The following is a 20,692-nucleotide window of genomic DNA, read 5'->3' as shown; positions in this document are numbered from 1 at the left end:
ATTGTAAAGCCAAGTCCAATAATTTCAACTTTTTAGATCATCGGCCCACATAGACTAACACTTAATATTCTAACTAGAATGAAAACAACCTTACTGTACTGTTTCCGTATGATGTAAGTGGATCTTATGTTTGATTTGTTGTGGAATGAAATCAATTGATATCTGATTACAATATTGAGTTCAAATTGTAACAAGAATTGAATTATGAATTATGCGTGTTTTTTTTTTTTAGAAATTGCCTGGAGATATTTGATTGTATAAAAAACTTAATTTACACTAAATGTAAAATAATAAATAATGTTTTTTTTCACATCTCGTAATTCTGTTGCTGTAATTTAAGGCATATACTACATTTAGAAATTATGTAAAAACTGCGCAAAAGTCTCAGAATCTATCTCAAAAAAGCTAGAGAGTTGGAGAAACGTCTCTCACCTCACATGGTTATAGAAAAATCCAGAGACGTCTGGATAACGCACATCTCGCGAGAATTACCGGCGAGAGCGCGAGAAGGCTGTTAAACCACCTTGCTGCTAAGGGTTGCCAGTGCATATCAGTGACACCGGTAACAGCGGCGTGGATTAAGAAGAGCACTATCTCTTTTTAACAGAGAGCAACACAACAACTCTATTAGGATTATTGTACTCTTTAAGGTTTAAATAAACATTAACCTTACTTTAAGTTCCGCTGCAGGCAACCTTACAACCAAGAGACAAGCATATTGTAGAAGATGTCAGTGGTGGGATTTGACTTGGGGTTTCAGAGCTGCTATGTAGCTGTAGCCCGAGCTGGAGGAATCGAGACAGTTGCTAACGAATACAGCGACAGATGTACGCCGTAAGTATTAAACAGCACATTTTATACGTTAAAATTCTGAAATAGTAACCTTGTTGGATATCTTATCATTTTCTGTGTGTTGTCTTCACAATGAAGTCGGATTTTAAACCCATTTGCCTAACTTTCATACACGTCCGTGTGTGATCAGTCAAACTTAATTTCACTGTGTGTTACTCTAAGATATATTTGTTTGTGCACTTGAGTCTTAGCTGCAAAAATGGCTGTTTTGATTTTATATTCAACGCTTATATATTAAAAACCTTTACCACCGGAGCTACAATTGTAAGCTAGACGGCTAAACACCTCAGTTTTATTAACGGTACTGACTGTTGGAAAACGTGTTTTAGTTGCCTGATGACCCCGCGCAGGCGGTGCTTCCTTCTGTAGTTCTAATTGTCTTACATGCACTGGAGGCCTAAGCTCCGGTGTGTCCCGTGTGACAAAACGTGCGTCTTGCTTTCGATGACGACATCAGTCGAGCTTTTGGTGGAATATTCTAGCAATTATTATGTCCACAGAAAATGTAGTGATTAAAAATGAAGGCTATATTTGTTGCACATTCGTTAACTTTTCTTAAGTATTTTTTCCAAGAGTTTACTTTTTAGACCGTTTAAACGGTCTTAAAAACACAAACCGTTTAAACGGTTCGTGTTGTAGTACTTCTGGTTATTTTTGTCATGTGTAATAATTATTACAATTATTTTGTATGTTTTGAAATATTAAAGAGGTTGTTTTGCCTGAATTTGTGTATTTGCTGCCAAAAAAGCTATATGTGACTCATAATTAATAATACATGAAGATCTTAAATCATAAAAGTCATAATTGGTGAATTTGACTTTGGGGGCGAAGTCAAAAGGCTGAAGATAATCGATATATTATTCTTGAATATTAAAAACATGTATTTTTTTACTCGAGATTCTTACACGTAGAGTAAAAATATTTATTACTTGTAAACAAAAAACAATACTAAGATGTATTTGATGCAATTCAATGCATTTATTTGAAACAGGAGAAATATAATCTTGATTAATTAATAGTTCATAGTTACATTAAAATTAAATGACACATTATTACTGTTATAATAATGCTCTTATTTTCTATTATTTGGGAATTTATATTGAATCTTGTTCAAAATATACATTTAGCTGATTTTGTGTTTATTGAGTAACACAAATATACAAATATGATATTAGTTGTTTTATTAGTCTTTCCAAACATAGCCTTTAAAATGCAGTACCTGATTAAGAGTGAGGAGTCCTTCAGCAGCATGGCAGCAGCAGCCTCCTTTCATTCAGTTGAATGGCTGAGAGCAGAGAAGGTGGTGTTAAGGCAGCACTGCTTTAACTGCTTTAAGCACTGCCTCCTCAGTAGAATTAAAAAGAAACCTTAGACTATATGATTGGTATGATTTAACATTTAAGTTACCCTTTTGCGACTGTTATGATTTAAAATCATAACAGTCACATAAACCATTAAGTGTCTTTGTGAAACACATGGCACATGTGCCTAAAACCAAAAGTTTTATCTCTTTTGATAACACATTGTGAATATAAACATGTTTATCCCAAAACCTATTTGTATACTATGTCAGTTCTTAGTGCCACTTTTTAAAATTTGGCAGGCAGTACTATATATGAAAAATGTCTGTAAATGTAGCCTAAAAAGAATGAAAGTAGGCTTAAACTAAAAGAAAGTTTGGTGTTATTACATTATGAAAATGATTGTTGGCTCATGTGTAGGCATGTCAGAATATTGTGTAGTAACTTCTGGCAACAAACCTTACCTTTGTTTTACTTGTGGTACCAAACTGAATGTCTACTTAGATATCCTCCAATTGTTTGATTATAATAATCAAATTGACATTTCATTCATTTTCCCCCAGGTCATTTGTATCATTTGGTCCAAGAAATCGATCGATCGGAGCAGCTGCAAAAAGCCAGGTATATATCAATTCTTCCAAATTGCATGCATTAGATTTTTAATCTTTCGCTTAAAAATCCCAAACTGTATTTTAAAGAGCGAACATTTTCAAACGTTTTTTTTCCTGCTCAATCATCATCTCCAGGTGGTGACCAACTGTAAGAACACAGTGCAAGGCTTCAAGCGTTTCCATGGCAGGGCGTTCTCTGACCCAGTTGTTCAGGCAGCCAAGTCCAACCTGGTGTACGACTTGGCACAGATGCCTTCAGGAGTCACTGGTATAAAGGTGAGGTTAGCCCCTATTTTGTTGTTCTAATAGGGAGGGTTAAAGGTCAAGTGATGTTGGATTTTATTTGTGGTGTATGCCAATATTTAACAACCCAGAAAGCTGATTTGTTTATGTTTTTATTTTTTCTCCTGGGATCTTTTTTGGTAAACTGTCCTTTTTTGTCATTTGTTCAGTGTTTGATTTATAAAAATGCAGGCATAACAATTGCCCGTTAAATATGTTTTACATATAGTCTGTTCCTATTATGAATTTATTCAAAGTATGAGGGATTTTTCTGTAAAATAAATTGACATCTTATTGTTAGATAAAGTATTTGCTCTGATTCTGTTTTACTTAACAGTTTTAATAATTGTTGAACTATTCAAGTTCCTGTGAGTTCATAAATGATAGTCCAGAAGGACCTCACCCCTAAAAAGTGCATGGGCCTATTTTTTCCTTAAAATCACATTTAAAAAAAAAAAAAAAGAACAAATTTTACACCTCATGTGTAAGTTTGCTGACTTTTCTGTTTAGAAAAGGGTAATTCATTGAGAATATCCTGTTTCAGGTGCTGTACATGGAGGAAGAGAGAGTATTCAGCGTGGAGCAGATAACCGGGATGCTGCTGACAAAGCTGAAGGAGACGGCTGAAAGTGCACTGAAGAAGCCAGTTGTCGACTGCGTCATCTCGGTATCAAGATCTCTGAATTACTGGAGATTTTAGGATTCTGTATTACAGTCTTTTCTGATGATTTGTTAATGAGTTCTAATGTGACATCTTTTAAAAAAAATGTTTTTATCTTCAGTGCTTGAAATTGCTTATTAAACCTGAACTCATCATTTATGGCTGTTGCCATCATGTCTCTTGCATTGACATGTGGTTTGGGTTCATTTATGCATGTGTACATATATATAAAAAGTGTCTGGTGTATATGTGGGTTGTCACCTGTTCATGTGACATTAGAGCGTCAGCCTCCTCACCAGATGTCTGTGTCTGAAAGCTGCATTTCCTCTCTTGCACCCAGTCGGTAAAGAGTGGGAAGTGTTTGTTGAGCTCAGCATGAGAGAGCACAAATAGCAGCCGTTATGTAATGTTACAGATCTAGCACAGAGGGGCTGTGACTTGTACCAAAGCTAAATTTATAGGTGACATCAGGCCCTGGTGATAGAGAACATGTTACTCGTGTTGTGGCCTGTCTCTAAATTTAGATCTTGAACCTTTCAACATTGGGACGTTTTGTTTTGGCATTCCAACTTGCTAAATTAGTGACATATCCGGACATCTTTTTGAGAAAAGCAGTCTCTATCTGAGCTCATCCCAGATGATACTGGGATCATCTTTTAATCCCAGTATCAAAAGATGAATAAAAGTATTTTTTTGGTTTTTAATTTATAAACGTCCATGCATCATTTTTCACATTCCTTGATGTGAATATATGTGTAAACTAAATATTTTCTGTTCCTCATCTCAGGTACCAAGCTATTACACTGACGCGGAGAGGAGGTCGGTCATGGATGCAGCTCAGATTGCAGGCCTCAACTGTCTACGATTAATGAATGAGACCACAGCAGGTACACCTGGCATCTGAAACTGTTTGACACTCCATTTTAGCTGCTAATACTGCAACATGAGACAATATCTGTGAAATTTGATGCAAGACAAATTTTTTTCGGCAGGGTGTCAGTCAAACTTATTTTACCTTTTCTGCTCAGAAAAATGTCTTTAACAACCTCATAAAATTCCAGTGTTTTTTTTCAGCATATTTATTCCATTTGTTTGTTCTGTTTCAGTGTCTCTGGCTTATGGAATCTATAAGCAGGATCTTCCAGCTCCGGAGGAGAAACCCAGGATAGTGGTGTTTGTGGATCTGGGCCACTCTGGTTACCAGGTATCCGTTTGTGCCTTTAACAAAGGAAAGCTCAAGGTAAATTATTAAGTACTTTTGAGTGGTTTTGTATAGATACTAATGTTAGTAGTTGTGCTACCATGTGCTGCTGCTTCAGCTTTTGTACCACTAACTCAGTGTAACTTCACACCTTGATAAGACGCAGACAAATTAAGTAGATTAGAAGAAAATAAACTCCTACTAGTTATTTTACTGTTGATTACTTTCGATATTTACCTTTTTTTCTTTCTGTAAGATTCTGGCTACAGCTTTTGATTCTGACCTCGGTGGGAAGGACTTTGATGACATCCTGGTGAACCACTTCTGCGAAGAGTTTGCCAAGAAATATAAGCTGAATGTCAGGTCCAAACCTCGAGCTTTAGTGCGTCTTTACCAGGAGTGTGAGAAGCTGAAGAAGCTGATGAGTGCCAACTCCTCTGACCTGCCTCTCAACATTGAATGCTTCATGAACGACATTGATGTTTCCAGTAAACTGAACAGGTGAGATTTATGTTTATACATAATTAATAAAACCTGACCAAAGATTTGTCAATAAACTTTAATGTGTTTTATTTGATTTTATTTATTCATTTATTTTTTTTTTTTGTGATAAATTAACCCAGAAAAGGATTCACGATTTTTAACATTTTCTGTGAATAAAAATCAGCAAAATTTTTACGCCATTTATATTCAGCCCCTACTAGACTGGTAAACCTAAAAATGCTTTCAAAAGTCAGCTTATTGTTATTGTTCAGGTATTTTTTATGCCCTACAAATGAAATACAATGAAGTCTGCAGGTCTAACATTACAAAATATATTTTAAAAAAATCTATACTTTTAAAAACTTGCATCAGTGTGCCAGTGCTGTGCCTTTTTTCCTTTTATTTTAGAGTGCGTATGTTTGTGTTGCTAAGCTGTATCTATTAATAATTTATGACCATGTTCACAGAGGTCAGTTTGAAGAAATGTGTGCTGGGCTGCTGGCCAAAGTTGAGGGTCCCCTGCGCAGCGTCATGGAACAGATCAGTGAGTACATATGACTTTAATAACTACTGGTCTATCCTCACCACCATGTGTAAACACATAAAGTCATTATGAGCGTGTAATTTGAGGCAAAGGATTCTTCTAGTAATTTCCTCATATCTATTAATATCTTATTCCTCCTGCCTCACCTGACTGAATCATGAACAGTTTACACAAAGCGAAGAGCAACACGTGTGGCTGTTTTAAATCCGACAGCATTTGATAGTGAAGTTGTGACTTTGTAACCCTAACAAGTCGGGATTAATTGATCGTCTCGCTCTGCTTCCAGAGCTGAAAAAGGAAGACTTCTACGCCGTGGAGATTGTGGGCGGAGCCACCAGAATTCCAGCTATCAAGGAGCGGATCTGCAAATTCTTTGGCAAAGAGCTGAGCACCACCCTCAATGCAGATGAGGCGGTGGCCCGGGGTTGTGCTCTGCAGGTACGGCTCAGACATTTACGTTCTCCACAGGTTAGTTAGTTTCACACACAGCAGATTAACTGGCAGTTGGTTCTGGGGACTTTGATGCTTTATTATTCTTTAATAGCCAGAAATAAAAGGATTTGGTGTGAATAAAGTCTTATCATTTCAGTTTGCTATTTACAATGAGTATCTTATGCACTGAAGCCTACTTTAGTTGTAGCATACTCTCCCGATTGAAGGTTGAGGCTTTACTGATGAACATTCAGGTTTAGTAGGAACACACCCTGGGTTTTACTGTAAAGAGCTGGAAATATATACAGAGAAAGCAGTGTCAGCTAAAAGACCACACTCTTACAACCGTTAACATTCACATCTTAAAAATAACGCTTAAAATACTGCCTGTGATCTAAAGACAACTCCAGACTTAGTATACAATAAAACATATGCACAGATTCAGTTACTCAATATTGAAAACATACTTATTTACAAAATAAACATACCTTATGCCTCTAGGGGTTTACTTAATAACAAGATACATTGTATAAACAACTGTCTTGTGTCTTTTGTTATTAAGTTGCAGTTCGTTAACATACAAACTGGAAGTGGTCACTTCAAAATAAAAGCATTACGGTGAACCCTCACTATAATGCGGTTCACCTTTCACGACCTTGCTGCTTCGCGGAGTTTTTTTGTGCAGTTTTTTTTCACAGTGTATTGTATTCTGCGTCCTGATTGGCTGAACAGTCTCCGCGCTTCTTCTCTACCTGTGTGCCAATAACGTTACGGTATTTAAATATATGCAATACAGCTTGGCAAATTTTGGTAAATGTTTTTGCGCAGAAGAAAAAAAGAGCGACAACTACTACCGATAACTATGTTCTTCTTTCGAAAAAACACACCTGAAAAAACAGGTGTGTTTTTTCAAAAGAAAAAACACACCTGAGCTAAAAAGACACTAGAGAGCGGAGTCAGGCCGCAGCGTCACAGTCAGAGGCACAGTGAAATACGGGAGTCACAATTTGTCCTACTGTACTTCGTATTGATGATTAAAATTATTATTTTACTGTAGTTACTTGTAAGAAAGCGTTATATTAGTTTAAAAAATGCTTGGGCCTGAAAACAGGTTTTGTTCTTTGGTTTCAATGTAGAGTATTTAATTATGCTGTATAATTGTAAAAAATAAAGGTAACTATTTCACGGATTTCGCCTATCACGAACGCAATGAACGCACAAACCTTTTCGGAACGCAACCCCCGCGAAAAACGAGGGTTTACTGTATACATAAACCAGAAGTCAAGTGAAGGTGATGAGCACAAAAACGGGATACAAACAAATAAAGAACTGAATTCAGGGTTATTGACATTAATTAGTAACTATTGATTTCTTTTTTTTTTCAGTGTGCCATTTTGTCGCCTGCTTTCAAAGTCAGAGAGTTCTCCATCACGGATGTTGTCCCATACTCCATTTCCCTAAAGTGGAGTTCAGCTGCAGAGGACGGACTGAGGTAAGAAAATATTCATGGTCATAAGATAATAGTGTTCTGAGCTAAGCTTCTGCTAATAGTTAAGCTTAAGTTTGGATGAAGATGAATACACTTCATCCAAACTTTAATTGCTAAGCAAATACTTGCATTTCACTTGTATCTCTCTACATTTTTTCTAGTGACTGTGAGGTTTTTCCAAAGAACCATGCAGCTCCCTTCTCCAAAGTGCTGACTTTTTACCGGAAAGAGCCATTCATGCTGGAAGCCTATTACAATAATCTGAAGGAGCTAAACTACCCTAACGCAACAATAGGTACTATAGGATGCCCATTAGACCAACTTTCATGCGATTTTATTTTGAGTTTTTTGTTTTGTTTTTTACCATATTTGGGAATTGTGACATCATCCCTCTGTCTTTCAGGTCAGTTTCTGATCCAGAAGGTGGTTCCTCGGGCATCAGGCGAGAGCTCCAAGGTGAAAGTGAAAGTGCGCGTCAACGTTCACGGAGTGTTCAGTGTCTCGAGCGCGGCTCTTGTAGAAGTCATAAAAGACACAGAAGGAGAGGAGCCGATGGAGACGGACCAAGCGGTGAAGGAAGAGGAGGTATGTATCTGCTTTGGATGCAAGAAACAAAACGTAGCTGTCAGGCAGAGGTGAGTAAGGGAGAAGGAGAAGCTTTTTGCTTTTTTGCCAAGAGATGGACAAAACTAAGGTTAGAAATAAAACAATTTTGAGATATTTTCTCAGTTTTTACTAAAATGTGTTTGTATTCTTTCACTTCCACTTCAGTTCTTACTCCCTCTAAAAACTGTTGTGAATTAAAAAGAAAGGTGATTTAGAATATTTCTGTTTTTTATCTTTGGAAAAGCAACCTTTGCTGACAAATCTCAAACTTGACACAAAGTAAAAACCTGCACAAACTGGTCTAAATTAGTAAAGCTGAAACAAATTAATTTGTTGAGATGTTCTGAAAAAAACATCTACAAGGTGTTGTCTTAATACATTTTCTGTATATGCTTTCTTTTGCTACCCTGCAATAGAGCAAAATGCAAGTGGACCATGAAGATCAGAAACCCCAGGCTGGAGACAACGAAGACAAGAAATCAGAGGCGGAAGAAATGGAGGTAACCTTGTGCTGGGCGATAGGACAGTATTCATGCTGCTTTGTTGTATATGAAGCAGAAACACACTTGCAGATTGGTCCTCTGTAAGTGTAGTTGCTCCTGATGTCTTATTGTCGTAATGAATGCAAATTACAAAAGATGGACAAATTCAAGTGTGCATTACATCAAATCCTTTTATATAAAGGAAAAATATCTTTTTGCCAAGATATCAATAATAAACTAAAAACATGCCTGTACAGTACTAAACCAAAGGTCCTATGTTGCTAGAGTATATGAAACACATCAGTTCTAGTTTTTAAAAGAAATGTGTAAACTCATAATAAACAAAAATAAACGATCTGATCCTAAATGTCAGGACCCATTCAAGGCATTTCTAAATGATCTGCATCAGAGCCTCTAACTAAACTAAACTCTCAATGCCTGTTGCTGGTGTAAAGTCTGTAGTTTTATGTCCGCTGCAGCACCAGTGTTCATGATCAACATTTTCTAAATGTAATTACAGCTTATGCACATTATTTTGTTGCTTAAATAAATCTGGGTCGCAGTCTAAGTGTTTTTATCCTTTATGATGAGATGTAAAGTAATAGAGAAACTGGATTGGCTGCTTCAGTTCTGTCTGTCAGTGACGGGCTCAGATAAACATCGACTCCACATGAAAATATTGCTTGGCGGGAGTTTATAGCTGTATGAATTAAGTCACACACAAGCTTAGAAACCTATTGTAAATAGAATACTACAGTGTTCAAAACAACACTGTAATACTGCAAGTCAGGTGGGAACACAATCACAATATTACATGAAGCTAATAAAATGTCCTATTGTTTTTATTTCATCACACTTCCAGAGCCTAATCCTAAATGACACAAAATCTAAAACTTTTTGTTTGCTTGAAACTTTCCATCCATATCGCCCAGCACAAGGTACCTAGTGGAGGAGGTGCATTAGTTTTATTTATTTATTCTTTTCTAATTTTATAGCTACAATTTTGTACTTGATGGTTAGCATGGGGTTTATGGAAATGCTTAAAAAATTAAAGCTGCATATTTAGGACTTACAATATTGAAATCTGTTCCCTTAGCCACTTTACTTTTAATATATTTATTGTTTCTTTACAGTTAAAATGTTCAAGTATCACATTGTTTCATAAAATGACAGCGGATCCATTTGTTCTGAAAACCGTTTCCTCAAGTTGTATGACTCAAGGTGTTCCTCGCAACGATATGTTTTTTACGTTTAGTTAGTTTATAAGCTCTATAATTAAGGTGAATTGACAAAAAGATTTTAATTTCTACATAAAATTGATGCATTCACTTGGAAAAGGACAAAAATCAGATTAAATCAACAGAAATTTGATGTTATGAAGGTTTTGGGATTGTTTAAATTACAGGTCACACTTTGACCTTTTACTAAGCGATGTGGAAAGTTTGCTGAAACAAGCTTTTAAGTTTCCACATAACATTAATAATGATGAGGTTACTCACTTCAGTTTTTATGTAATTGTTTAAACATTAAGAATCAGATTTTCTAAATATATTTAACAGTTTTTATTTTTCCAGACATCACCGGAGGATGTCAAGGGGGAGAAGAAGAACGACCAACCTCCCCAAGCCAAGAAAGCCAAAGTAAAAACAAAGTCTGTGGATCTGCCCATAGAGGGCAAACTGCAGTGGCAGCTGCCTGTTGAGGAACTTAATACATTTATGGAGAATGAGGTAATGTCCTAAAAAATCACCAGGAATGTTCGGTATGCACACATAAAAGAAAGAGTCTCAGATGTGTTTTCTGTTACTGTATTTGATTAAGATTTAAAACCCATGATTACTTGATGGCTATGAATTACAGTAGAGCTCTATATTATCTGATGTGGTTCTTAACCGTTTACCGGTTTTAAGTAAAGTAATCTGACCTTCGCTCTGCCTTGTCTAGGGGAAGATGATCATGCAGGACAAGCTTGAGAAGGAGAGAAATGATGCAAAAAACAACGTTGAAGAATACGTGTATGAAATGAGGGACAAACTCCACGGGTCACTGGAGAAGTTTGTGAATGAAGCTGTAAGTACAAACAAGATTCATCATTGGACTCAATTAGCCTCTCAGCTGTATGTTTATTTTTGACATCTATTATAATATTTATAATATTGTAAATATATATATATAATTAAATATCATAATTTATTAATTATATTAATTAAATATAATTAATTATATATATATGTATATATATAAAATCAAATATATATATATAATATATTCATATATATAATAATATTCTGTCTTACTCTCATGTTTTTCTGTTTTGTTTTGTTTTGAAATTTTAGGATCGTGACGCGTTCTCATTAAAACTGGAGGACACGGAAACTTGGTTGTATGAAGATGGAGAGGACCAACAGAAACAAGTTTACATTGACAAACTAGCGGAACTGAAGGTGAGTCTTTTGAAAAGCTATAGTTTAAAAAGGTACTGAATGGGTTAATCACATACAGAATGAAGTCTGACCTCTGGGTAATGGGGACTAGTGACTGTAACAATTACTTTTCCTTACTAGCTGGTTTAGATGAAACACTGTTTGTCTCACACTTTGCAGTTTATTCTAACAATAATTTGCTACCAGAATTACTTGTGGATGTTCTTCTGAATGTTTAATGTTTATTTGCATTAAAGTTATGAGAAATGAAGTAGATTCTACATTACGGCATATCAATCACACCTGTTCATAAAATATGTTGAGATGACATTTGGAGCAATTTTTCTTTATATAAATAAACTAAATTAAATTACATAAAATGAATGCATTGGATGACAAAGTGTGTACAAAATTTTCCACCTGCCTGTTTGACTTCACCTATGGTCAGGATGAAATGTCTTGCAGCAAGCGACCCATCATACCTGAAGAAGTTGAAAGAATCAAAACTTAGAAAAGTACAAAATTGAATTGGAAAGGGGGAATATTTTTTGATCTGCCTTTTTTTCTGCAGAAAATCGGTCAGCCCATTCATGATAGATACCTGGAAGCTGAAGAGAGACCAAAAGCATTTGAGGAGCTTGGTAGACAGATACAGATGTACATGAAGATCGTCGAATCTTACAAGGCAAAGGTAATAATATCTGTACGTTAAAAATAGAATTGCTATTAACAAATGTAATAAACAAATGTATCTGGACGTTTTGTTGAAATAGTGTACACAACTGTTAAATGTTTCTGTATTTTACAGGATGAGCAGTATGACCACCTGGATGAGCTGGAGGTGACTCGGGTGGATAAGCAGGTCAATGAGGCCATGGCCTGGATGAATACCAAAATAAACCAACAGAACAGCCAGAACCTCACAGTGGACCCAGTGGTCAAAGTAGGAGAAATCAAGACCAAGACAAAGGTACTTGGAGACAGCTACACAAATCTTTTTCGACGTGTTTTCATAGAAAACTAGACTTAAGATCCACTTGCTTACTTTGATCTTTTCATCCCCTAGGAGCTTTACGCATCCTGCAATCCAGTGGTAACTAAATCCAAGCCCAAAGTGGAGCCTCCTAAGGAGGAGGAAACGGAGAACGGTCCAGTCAATGGACAGGCTGAACCAGAAAGCCAGCCTGGAAACCCAGATAAAACAAAACCAACAGCCACACAGCAGCAAACTGCAGAAAACAAGCTCCCTGAAATGGACATTGACTAAACTTTTGCTGCTGCCAACTTTTGAGTTTCCCATCTGTTTGTACTGCTTCTCACCTTGTTCAGCCCTTTACTTCTGAGTTAATTCTTAATGACATGGTAGCCTCTTTTGGAGATGCAGACATCATCCTTTATCAGTGCTATTCATCAGACTGCCTTCACGGCATGTGCTTTCTTATATTCTTTGAATATAGAAATATTGCATAATAATAATATTGAATTGACTTCCTGAGGGTGGGGAAGTTGTGAGTGTGGGTTGCTAGCTTAGTTCGTGCTGCTTTGATGATTGTTTAGCTTTTCCTGAAGACCTTTAAGCTAAAAATGTCAGCAAAGTGGAAATTGTAAAATATTGTTTAAATAAGGTATCAAATGCGTTGATGAAGGGGGCATCAATAGTTTAAAGTTGTAAATGTCATCTTGTGGGGTGGGGTTTTGTTTAGTTTTGGGGGTTTTCACCACAAACACTTGTAACTCCTGGGTTATGATGTATTTAGTTCAAATAAATTTTCTTCTCTTGTACTGTATGTTGGATTTAGATACCAAGAGTTACTGTCATGCAGTATTTCACTGTTCTGCTTTTCTCATTCAAAAGCAAATGATCTGTTTGCTCTCTGGTAGCCTTGTTGTTTTATTTTTTTTTTCTACTTGACAGTGAGATTGCTGGTGCAACAAATCTCCTTTTTGGGTGCTGCTGTTGTTGCCACATCACTGAAAAATGCAAAAATAAACCTTAGAACAAAAACTGAGCTGAGTTATAATCATTACTGTTCAAGAAAACTCTGGTAAATGAAGCCCCTTTCCAATCCTGCACAAGAAGATGAGATGAAATATCGCTAACAATTTGTCCTGTCTTATCTCATAGCTAGTCTCCAGGTAAACATGATAATGTACTAGAAATGCACAACAGCATAGTGCTAGACACCGCAATGGCAGGAATTAAAGGTTATAAATAAAATACTAAAACTGGGATATGTAACTTATAAAAAAATTATTTTGACATGCCATTCTTGGGAATCTGTTTATCTGCTGTGATTGGTGGCCATATTAACTAACCTGAGTATTCACCACATGCTCTGGTGACTGGGAGAGGCTGTAGAGTAGTAGAGAACAATCTGGAGGCTGTGGGCAGCGCTTACATGATCATAACTGACAGCGCTAAGACTTGCTTACTGGGTGTGATTGGTTGTTTCTGAGTGAACTGTTTATTTCTGTCATTAGCAGAGGAGCTCGATTTTTGCACAGATTTTGTTTCATGCCATGTTGTCACAATATAGTGACAGTTGTAACAAATATGTCAACTCTCTTAACTTAACCAGCAAACAAGACAGAGCAAAATTGCAAATGGCAATAAACTTACAATGAAAAACAATCTAACATATAGAGAAATTAAAAGCTATACACAATGTATAAAAAAATATATTTTTTTAAAAACCGTGCACCCAGTAAAAAAGTAAGTATGTCTGAATATTTGTCTATTTGGAAAAACTTTATGGTTGATCGTAGGCTATAATAGTTTATCAAAATTATAAATGCACAAAGTAAATTTAAGTAGATATATTTTTCACTAAGTTAAATTTATTATATTATGTTGATCCTCCCCTAAAATGTACATACATTATGAAAAAAAAGGAGTTCGGTGAAATTGTTCTTCGCCGCTCATCATCCTGGCCGGTCAGCCGGATTGCTTGCCGGCGGACTGATAAGGAACAGGTCCAGCCAATATTGCGCTAACTGAGATCTCCTGGAGGTGGCGCTGTAAGAACCTACAGTGACTCGTCATGACGAGAACTAGTCAAAGGGGCAGAAGTCACTTGCACTTGGGACATATAAGGTAGTTAACGTCTTCATTTTAATTGCAGTCTACTTTTCAGTGAAATAATTTTAATATTTTTGATCTGTATAACAGTGGTTATGACACAGGGCCTAGCTTTGCTACTTAGCTGCAGTAACAAAGCCGCAGTTAACTAGCAGAGCTTGCTAGCCTCATGCAGTGACTATCTCAAGTTTGTTAGCTAAGTCGGAAACTAAACGACAGCTTGAATAATGTCATCAGAGTTTCTAAAACACTTTATGTTTACCGGTGTTGCATTATTAGCACACACATAAAGGTGTTATAAATGCATCCTCCAACTTTTGTATAACAACGTAGCTTTGCTAAAGCTAAGTTATATGAAAAGTCGTGTTGCCTGTAGTAATTTATTAATTTTTAAAAATATTTTTCACTTTCTTTTTGGTTTGTAGTTTAAGACACAATGCTTAACCGTTTAAGCCAGTTGGTAAATTAACAGTTTATTGTCAGATTCATGAGATGATTAGGTGCAGTTCATTTTGACAGTGTTTATGTTATGACAGGCACTGCTACGGCCACTACATCTCGAAATGCTATTGATCGTGTACTGTTGTTGTTGTAGGTATGTAAATGTCTGAGGATAAAGAAGCCCAGGAGAATGAACTGCTTGCTTTAGCAAGTATCTATGATGAAGAGGAGTTCCGCCGCGCAGAGTCTGCTCAGGGCGGAGAGATACAGCTGTGTCTGGAGCTCCCTCCCAATTTCAAGCTGCTGGTGAAAGGTACATGCGTCAGTAAAGGTGTGGTGTGCAGTTTATTCATATAACAACAAGAAATGCCAATTACCTCCTTTCTCTGTTGTAGGAGACAAGACAGCTGAATATAATGTCTGCTTTTTACCTCCCTTGGTGCTCAATTTCGAGCTTCCTGCAGACTATCCGTCTACATCTCCACCGGTTTTTTCACTCAGCTCCAAATGGATGACCAAAGCTCAGGTAGGACTCATCATGCCAACTCTTATATTTCTTTATATGACAAAAACAAGTTATCTCTGGGTACTTTGGCTTCCTCCCATATTCCAGAAATATGACTGGTAGTTTTATTCAAATCTACAAATACAGGTTATGGTGCGTAATATTTGATATTTGATCATTTCAGCTGAGTTCTCTGTGTCAGCGCTTGGATGAGTTGTGGGACGAAAATCAGGGTTTTGAGGTCCTTTTCATGTGGATCCAGTTCCTGAAAGAGGAGACTCTGAACTTTCTGAGCATCCAGTCTCCTCTTGAACTCTACAGGAGCAGCATTAAGGGCGGCGGTGAACGGAGGAAAACAGACCCTGAAGCAAAAGGTATTTATGTTTTTCTGTGTCGTTAGATTCTCCCGGGAGTCTGCATATCTGCAATATAACTTTGGGTAAAAATGATAAAGAACTAAGTAATTTTAACAGCAAGCTTGAGTAAAATACAATAAGCAATTCAGGTTTTTGCCGTTTTTTCATGAATCAATAAGTTCCACAACCAGATGACCCAAAAGTACTAGTAATATTTGCTTATCTATTCTTCTTGTTGAGCACTATTTACTTAAAAAACACAAAATCATAACATCTCATTGAAGGCAATGCATACATCCTCTTTTGGAAAAGTTTTATAAATAGAATGGTGTTTGTATTTTTTTCTTTCAAAAATAACATCAATTATTTACGGTAATAAGTTGTCTTTTCTGAAAAGGTCATGAAACAGTTGTGGCTCTAAACAACTTTTGTTAGCTGGTCTGAGGACAAAAATGGCTCTTTGGGTTGTAAAAGGTGCAGGCTCCCAGATTCTACCCATGAATTTTTGTCATTTGACATTTAGGTGACAGAATCAGCTCATTTTTTTAAATATAAAATTCATTTTGGAGTGGCTATTTTTAAATTGAGAGTGCTCTGCATGATGAGTTTAAGTGTCAACCACCTGAGGCTCCCAGTTTGGGTCAGATGGTTGAAGCTTGAACACAGTCAGTTTTCCAACAGTAAACTCACATCAAACTGGTTTGGGATAGATAAAGTTAGTTTTGTGCTCTAGATCCTTAACCTGTTTGAAAATTATGGATGATGTGTAAAAGATGACTCGATGAAATAAATCAGTTTAAGTTACTTTTCTGACACAATGACTCTGTCTGTTGTAGGCTTTGGCTTAGTAACTTTTTTCAAATGCAAATTACACCTTTAGCTTTATTAGAAGCATCTTCTTAGATTTACTGGTGACTTGGCTTTATATCAGATGTAAACATGTTTTTATCTCCTTTGAATTAGAAAATTCTTGCTCAGCCATCTGTATGTTTATGCTAAAGTTTTTTAAAAATTAATGGCATTTGGAAAAACATATTTTTTTCTCTGTCCAGCTGGGACACAGTGCATGAGCCAGTCTGAAAAACCAGAGGAGAAAAAAGCAGACGTGCAGAAAGAGAACTCTGACCAGCACTTTTCACCGTCCTCTCAGTCGGACCCGCGCGCCGTGGTTCTGATGGACCCCCACTCAGACCCCCTACCTCAGCTCCTGGACTTTGATGAGGCGCAGCGGCAGAGGGCATTCGATGGAAAGGTGTTCTGCTGCGGCATCTGTTTTTCAGACAAACTGGGTGCCAGCTGTCTCTGCTTCAAGGGGTGCCAACATGTTTACTGTAAGGTGTGCATGACAGAGTACTTTCAGATTCAAATACGGGACGGCAACGTCCAGTGCCTTAACTGCCCTGAACCCGAATGTACCTCACTAGCCACTCCGTCACAGGTAAGAGCGGCAGATTAACTGTGAGTTTTCACTTCACATAATCAGTTCTCTCACATCGTGGCTTTTTCATTCAGGTGAAACAGCTTGTGGACGAGGAGTTGTTTGCCCGGTATGACCGTTTGCTCCTTCAGTCAAGCTTGGACCTCATGGCTGACGTCGTCTACTGTCCACGTCACTCCTGTGGGACGGCTGTTATGGTGGAGCCAGACACAACCATGGGCATTTGCTCGGCTTGTCAGTATGCTTTCTGCACGCTGTGCAAGCTGGGATACCACGGCGTCTCTCATTGTAAAATAACAGCAGGTAACCACACAGTTGACTCCTGTTAAAAATAGTTTGCAGGAGTGAAGCTTTGTTAGAAAAGAAAAAGTAGCACATTACAAATAAGAGGCAAGTGGGAGACAAGTAGTTGGGTTGGAGCTGTGGAAAGACTGAAATGAGTTGCATTGAAAAGATGTGCCAGAGCTTAAATAAAATGTACACAGATGCAAATAAACCCCCACTGGAAATCAGAAAATGTATTTTCTAACTGTCTCAGCTTCTGGTTTGTTCCTCAGATGATCTGCGTAGCCTGAGAGATGAGTACCTGTCAGCCACGCCTGAGGGCCAGAAGTTCATGGAGCAACGCTTCGGGAAGAGGGTGGTCCAGAAAGCGGTGGAGGAATCCTTCAGCAGAGACTGGCTCAAGGAGAACTGCAAATGCTGCCCCCGCTGTGGAACCAATATACAGGTGGCCTTTACCTCCCCCTAGTGGTTACAATGCTTTAAGACATCAGAACCTTTAAAAATGGTGCCATCCAAATCATGTCTGTTCACATAATGTTGCGGCACTTTGTATCTTTCAGAAAGTGGATGGCTGTAACAAGATGACATGCACATCTTGTAAGCAGTACTTCTGCTGGCTGTGCCTCGGTGCCCTCAGCAAAGTCAACCCATACAGCCACTTTAACAACCCTCACTCACCCTGCTTTAACCAGTAAGAAACTCTTATCAGGTTTATCCACATTTATAGGCACTTTCAGTATGGATGGGTAAAAAGGCTCTAATAAATGCTGCTTTTGTTGCGGTAATATAATAGCTTGGTCTCTGCCAAGGTACCTAGAGTATTTTAAAGAGAAAACACCCACATCATCATAATTGGCTTCTAATCCTTAACATTGAGCAAACAGTACATTTTCACATATTCATCTTGTTTCCTGAGGAATAACTCAATTTTAGTGTAATTATGCTGCAGGCCTTTTTTTTTTTTTTAAAAACATTTCCTTAAATCCTATGCGATGTTTGAAAACAAGACAAACTGAAATTGTTCTAAAATTTTTAAAGGAAATGAAAAAACAAAATTTAAGCCTTAAATATGCCAGTATATACTACTTTTATACACTAGATTATATTTCATTTAATTATATTTATATTCCTCAATTTACAGCATTTTTTTTTAATCTAGCCACTTTTTAAATAATAAACCAGTTTCTCAAGCAGATTTTTAGAAAATTGCAGTGGCAACATTATTGTATGTTATCCATGTCCAGTTCTTGTGAAAATGAAGTTCAACCATGTCTGACCAGAGGAGCTGCCTAAAACTTGTCATACATAAACCTTTTGAAGTTCACTGTACCATAAGAAAATGTTAAAGCTCTAGACTTGCATATGAGCAAGTCTAGAGTGTGTCGAGATCGATGGCCAGTGTGTTTGTGCAGTACTTAAGCTGTCTGACTGTTTTGTCCTTGGCCCCTGCAGACTCTTCCATGGTGTTGATGTGGATGATGATGAATTCTGGAGCGATGAGGAGGACTGACGCCAGCGCCGCCTCTCAGCTCTACATCTAAATGCACTTTATCCTTCATCACATGGCCATGGATTCATCTACGCTGGAACTGAAACGCCACCACAGCCACATACTTTTACACAGACATCGAGTGTTTTGAACATTGTCATGCCATAGAGAGGACAGGAAGACAATCAGCTATGTAAAGTGTTTATAGTCACAGTCATTGTGTTTAAATTATACAGGTCTCAACAATATAGGTCTGCTGAACAGATGGCAAACAACTGCAGGGATTTTAGAAAAGTTTAGCATCTTTTCTGTTTGCCTTTACCTTTCACTAATAAGCTATATTGGTTAGTGGTTGGTTAATGGTCTAACAAGGGTTCTGATTATGAAACTGTTATAAACATGAAATCTCAAGTCAGTGAAAGATTTGCAAAGGAAGGAATAATTTGTACTGTCATATAGATAATTAATCAAATAGACTATGTCCTGTCTTGTCTCATAGCAAATCATTTCTTTATGTCATAGGCCTTCTAGCAACCAGCTAAATATGGAGAATCTACTGAATGTTTTCATTAAAAAATTGAAGGAGTCTATCCTTATAGCCTGCCTCAACATGTCAAAAGTAAAACACAGCATCTTTCTTTTCAAATTCAAGATTGATATTAATAATATTTCAGTCATATGAGGTATGTGTCCAAAACAGAAATTTCTCTCTCTATAATGACAAAGTCAGAGCACAATGAAATCATGAACAGTTTGAGTGTGTAGTGAAGTTCAGTGCATTGGCTTCTTTGGTTTGCAGCTTGAACTATGACTATAGTTTGTGTTCATGAAAAAACAGGTGCTTTATGCAGAGTTTGTGGTTGGCTACATTAGATTTACTATGTTTTTTTAAAATTATTTAATAATGCCAAATAATTATACAGAAAAAGAGGCAAAAACGTAGAAAGACATACCAAATGTTTACTTTACATTTCTGTCATAGATTAACCCAACACAACAGTTTCAGCATCTTGTGTGACAGTTTGAAGTTGGTTCAGATTAGAAGAAACACATCGGGATGCTTAGCCTTAAAAAGCATATGATGGTTTTTTGTCCCAAGTTCACATCAACACTGTTCATTTCTCTTGTAAGAACACAGAATGACGTTCAATGCACTAAAAAATAATAAATATTCCAATAAACAGTTTGTGACCTTTTTCTTTTCTGCATAACACAGTTACTCTTTTTATTGTTTAATGCTCTGAAAGCATTCTAACGATCTTTGAGTTCACCTCCACATATATACAGAAATTACAGAGTTGGAAATCTACCATTTGCTTTCTAAGCTCAACGTGTCAGGTGTCACCACTTTAACTACATAACACTTCAGCGTCTTACATTCAGGCTGATATTGCACATTTTCATCAGACTTTTTTTGTTTCTAATTTACCTCAGCTTCTTAAGATATTGCATTCATCTTAAAATACACAATTTTCCCAGAAAATGTTCTGAATTGGTTGATAAATACCCAAAAAAGTTAGATTGCATTAAGATTTCAAGTTAAACAGCTTTTCATTAATTTAAAGCAAAGTAGTAAGGAAAAAAATGTATTACAAGCATCTGGCTATTAAACTGAAACAATGTGCTGAATTTAAAACCAGCATGTCTTTTTCTAGACCCCATCTGTCCAATAATCATTTGCTGCAGATTCAGTTTTAAAGAAAATAGCTGATTTCTTAATTCCACATGGCAT

The 20,692-nt window shown here is 36.9% G+C and overlaps 2 protein-coding genes across 2 annotated transcripts; both read left to right on the top strand.

The window, feature by feature from the left end:
• Positions 1-525: 525 nt before the first annotated feature.
• On the top strand, positions 526-13,383 carry LOC102222186 (heat shock 70 kDa protein 4-like). Its single transcript, XM_005805450.2, has 19 exons — positions 526-834; positions 2,717-2,774; positions 2,900-3,040; positions 3,591-3,713; positions 4,495-4,594; positions 4,814-4,947; positions 5,165-5,409; positions 5,859-5,935; positions 6,222-6,373; positions 7,753-7,859; positions 8,018-8,151; positions 8,260-8,441; positions 8,879-8,962; positions 10,519-10,674; positions 10,889-11,014; positions 11,281-11,388; positions 11,939-12,058; positions 12,176-12,337; positions 12,434-13,383. The coding sequence occupies exons 1-19, from the start codon at positions 728-730 to the stop codon at positions 12,632-12,634; spliced, it is 2,517 nt and encodes an 838-aa protein (XP_005805507.1). The 5' UTR covers positions 526-727; the 3' UTR covers positions 12,635-13,383.
• Positions 13,384-14,384: 1,001 nt separating this feature from the next.
• Positions 14,385-20,146, top strand: rnf14 (ring finger protein 14). The gene is made up of 9 exons (XM_014471182.2): positions 14,385-14,461; positions 15,042-15,200; positions 15,283-15,413; positions 15,577-15,766; positions 16,801-17,186; positions 17,261-17,489; positions 17,744-17,916; positions 18,032-18,162; positions 18,924-20,146. The coding sequence occupies exons 2-9, from the start codon at positions 15,050-15,052 to the stop codon at positions 18,979-18,981; spliced, it is 1,449 nt and encodes a 482-aa protein (XP_014326668.1). The 5' UTR covers positions 14,385-14,461; positions 15,042-15,049; the 3' UTR covers positions 18,982-20,146.
• The last annotated feature ends 546 nt before the right edge of the window (positions 20,147-20,692 follow it).

This window comes from Xiphophorus maculatus, chromosome 11 (assembly GCF_002775205.1).
Source record: "Xiphophorus maculatus strain JP 163 A chromosome 11, X_maculatus-5.0-male, whole genome shotgun sequence".
In the NCBI taxonomy this organism is placed as follows: Eukaryota; Metazoa; Chordata; class Actinopteri; order Cyprinodontiformes; family Poeciliidae; genus Xiphophorus; species Xiphophorus maculatus.
This window is presented reverse-complemented; position numbering and strand designations above follow the sequence as displayed.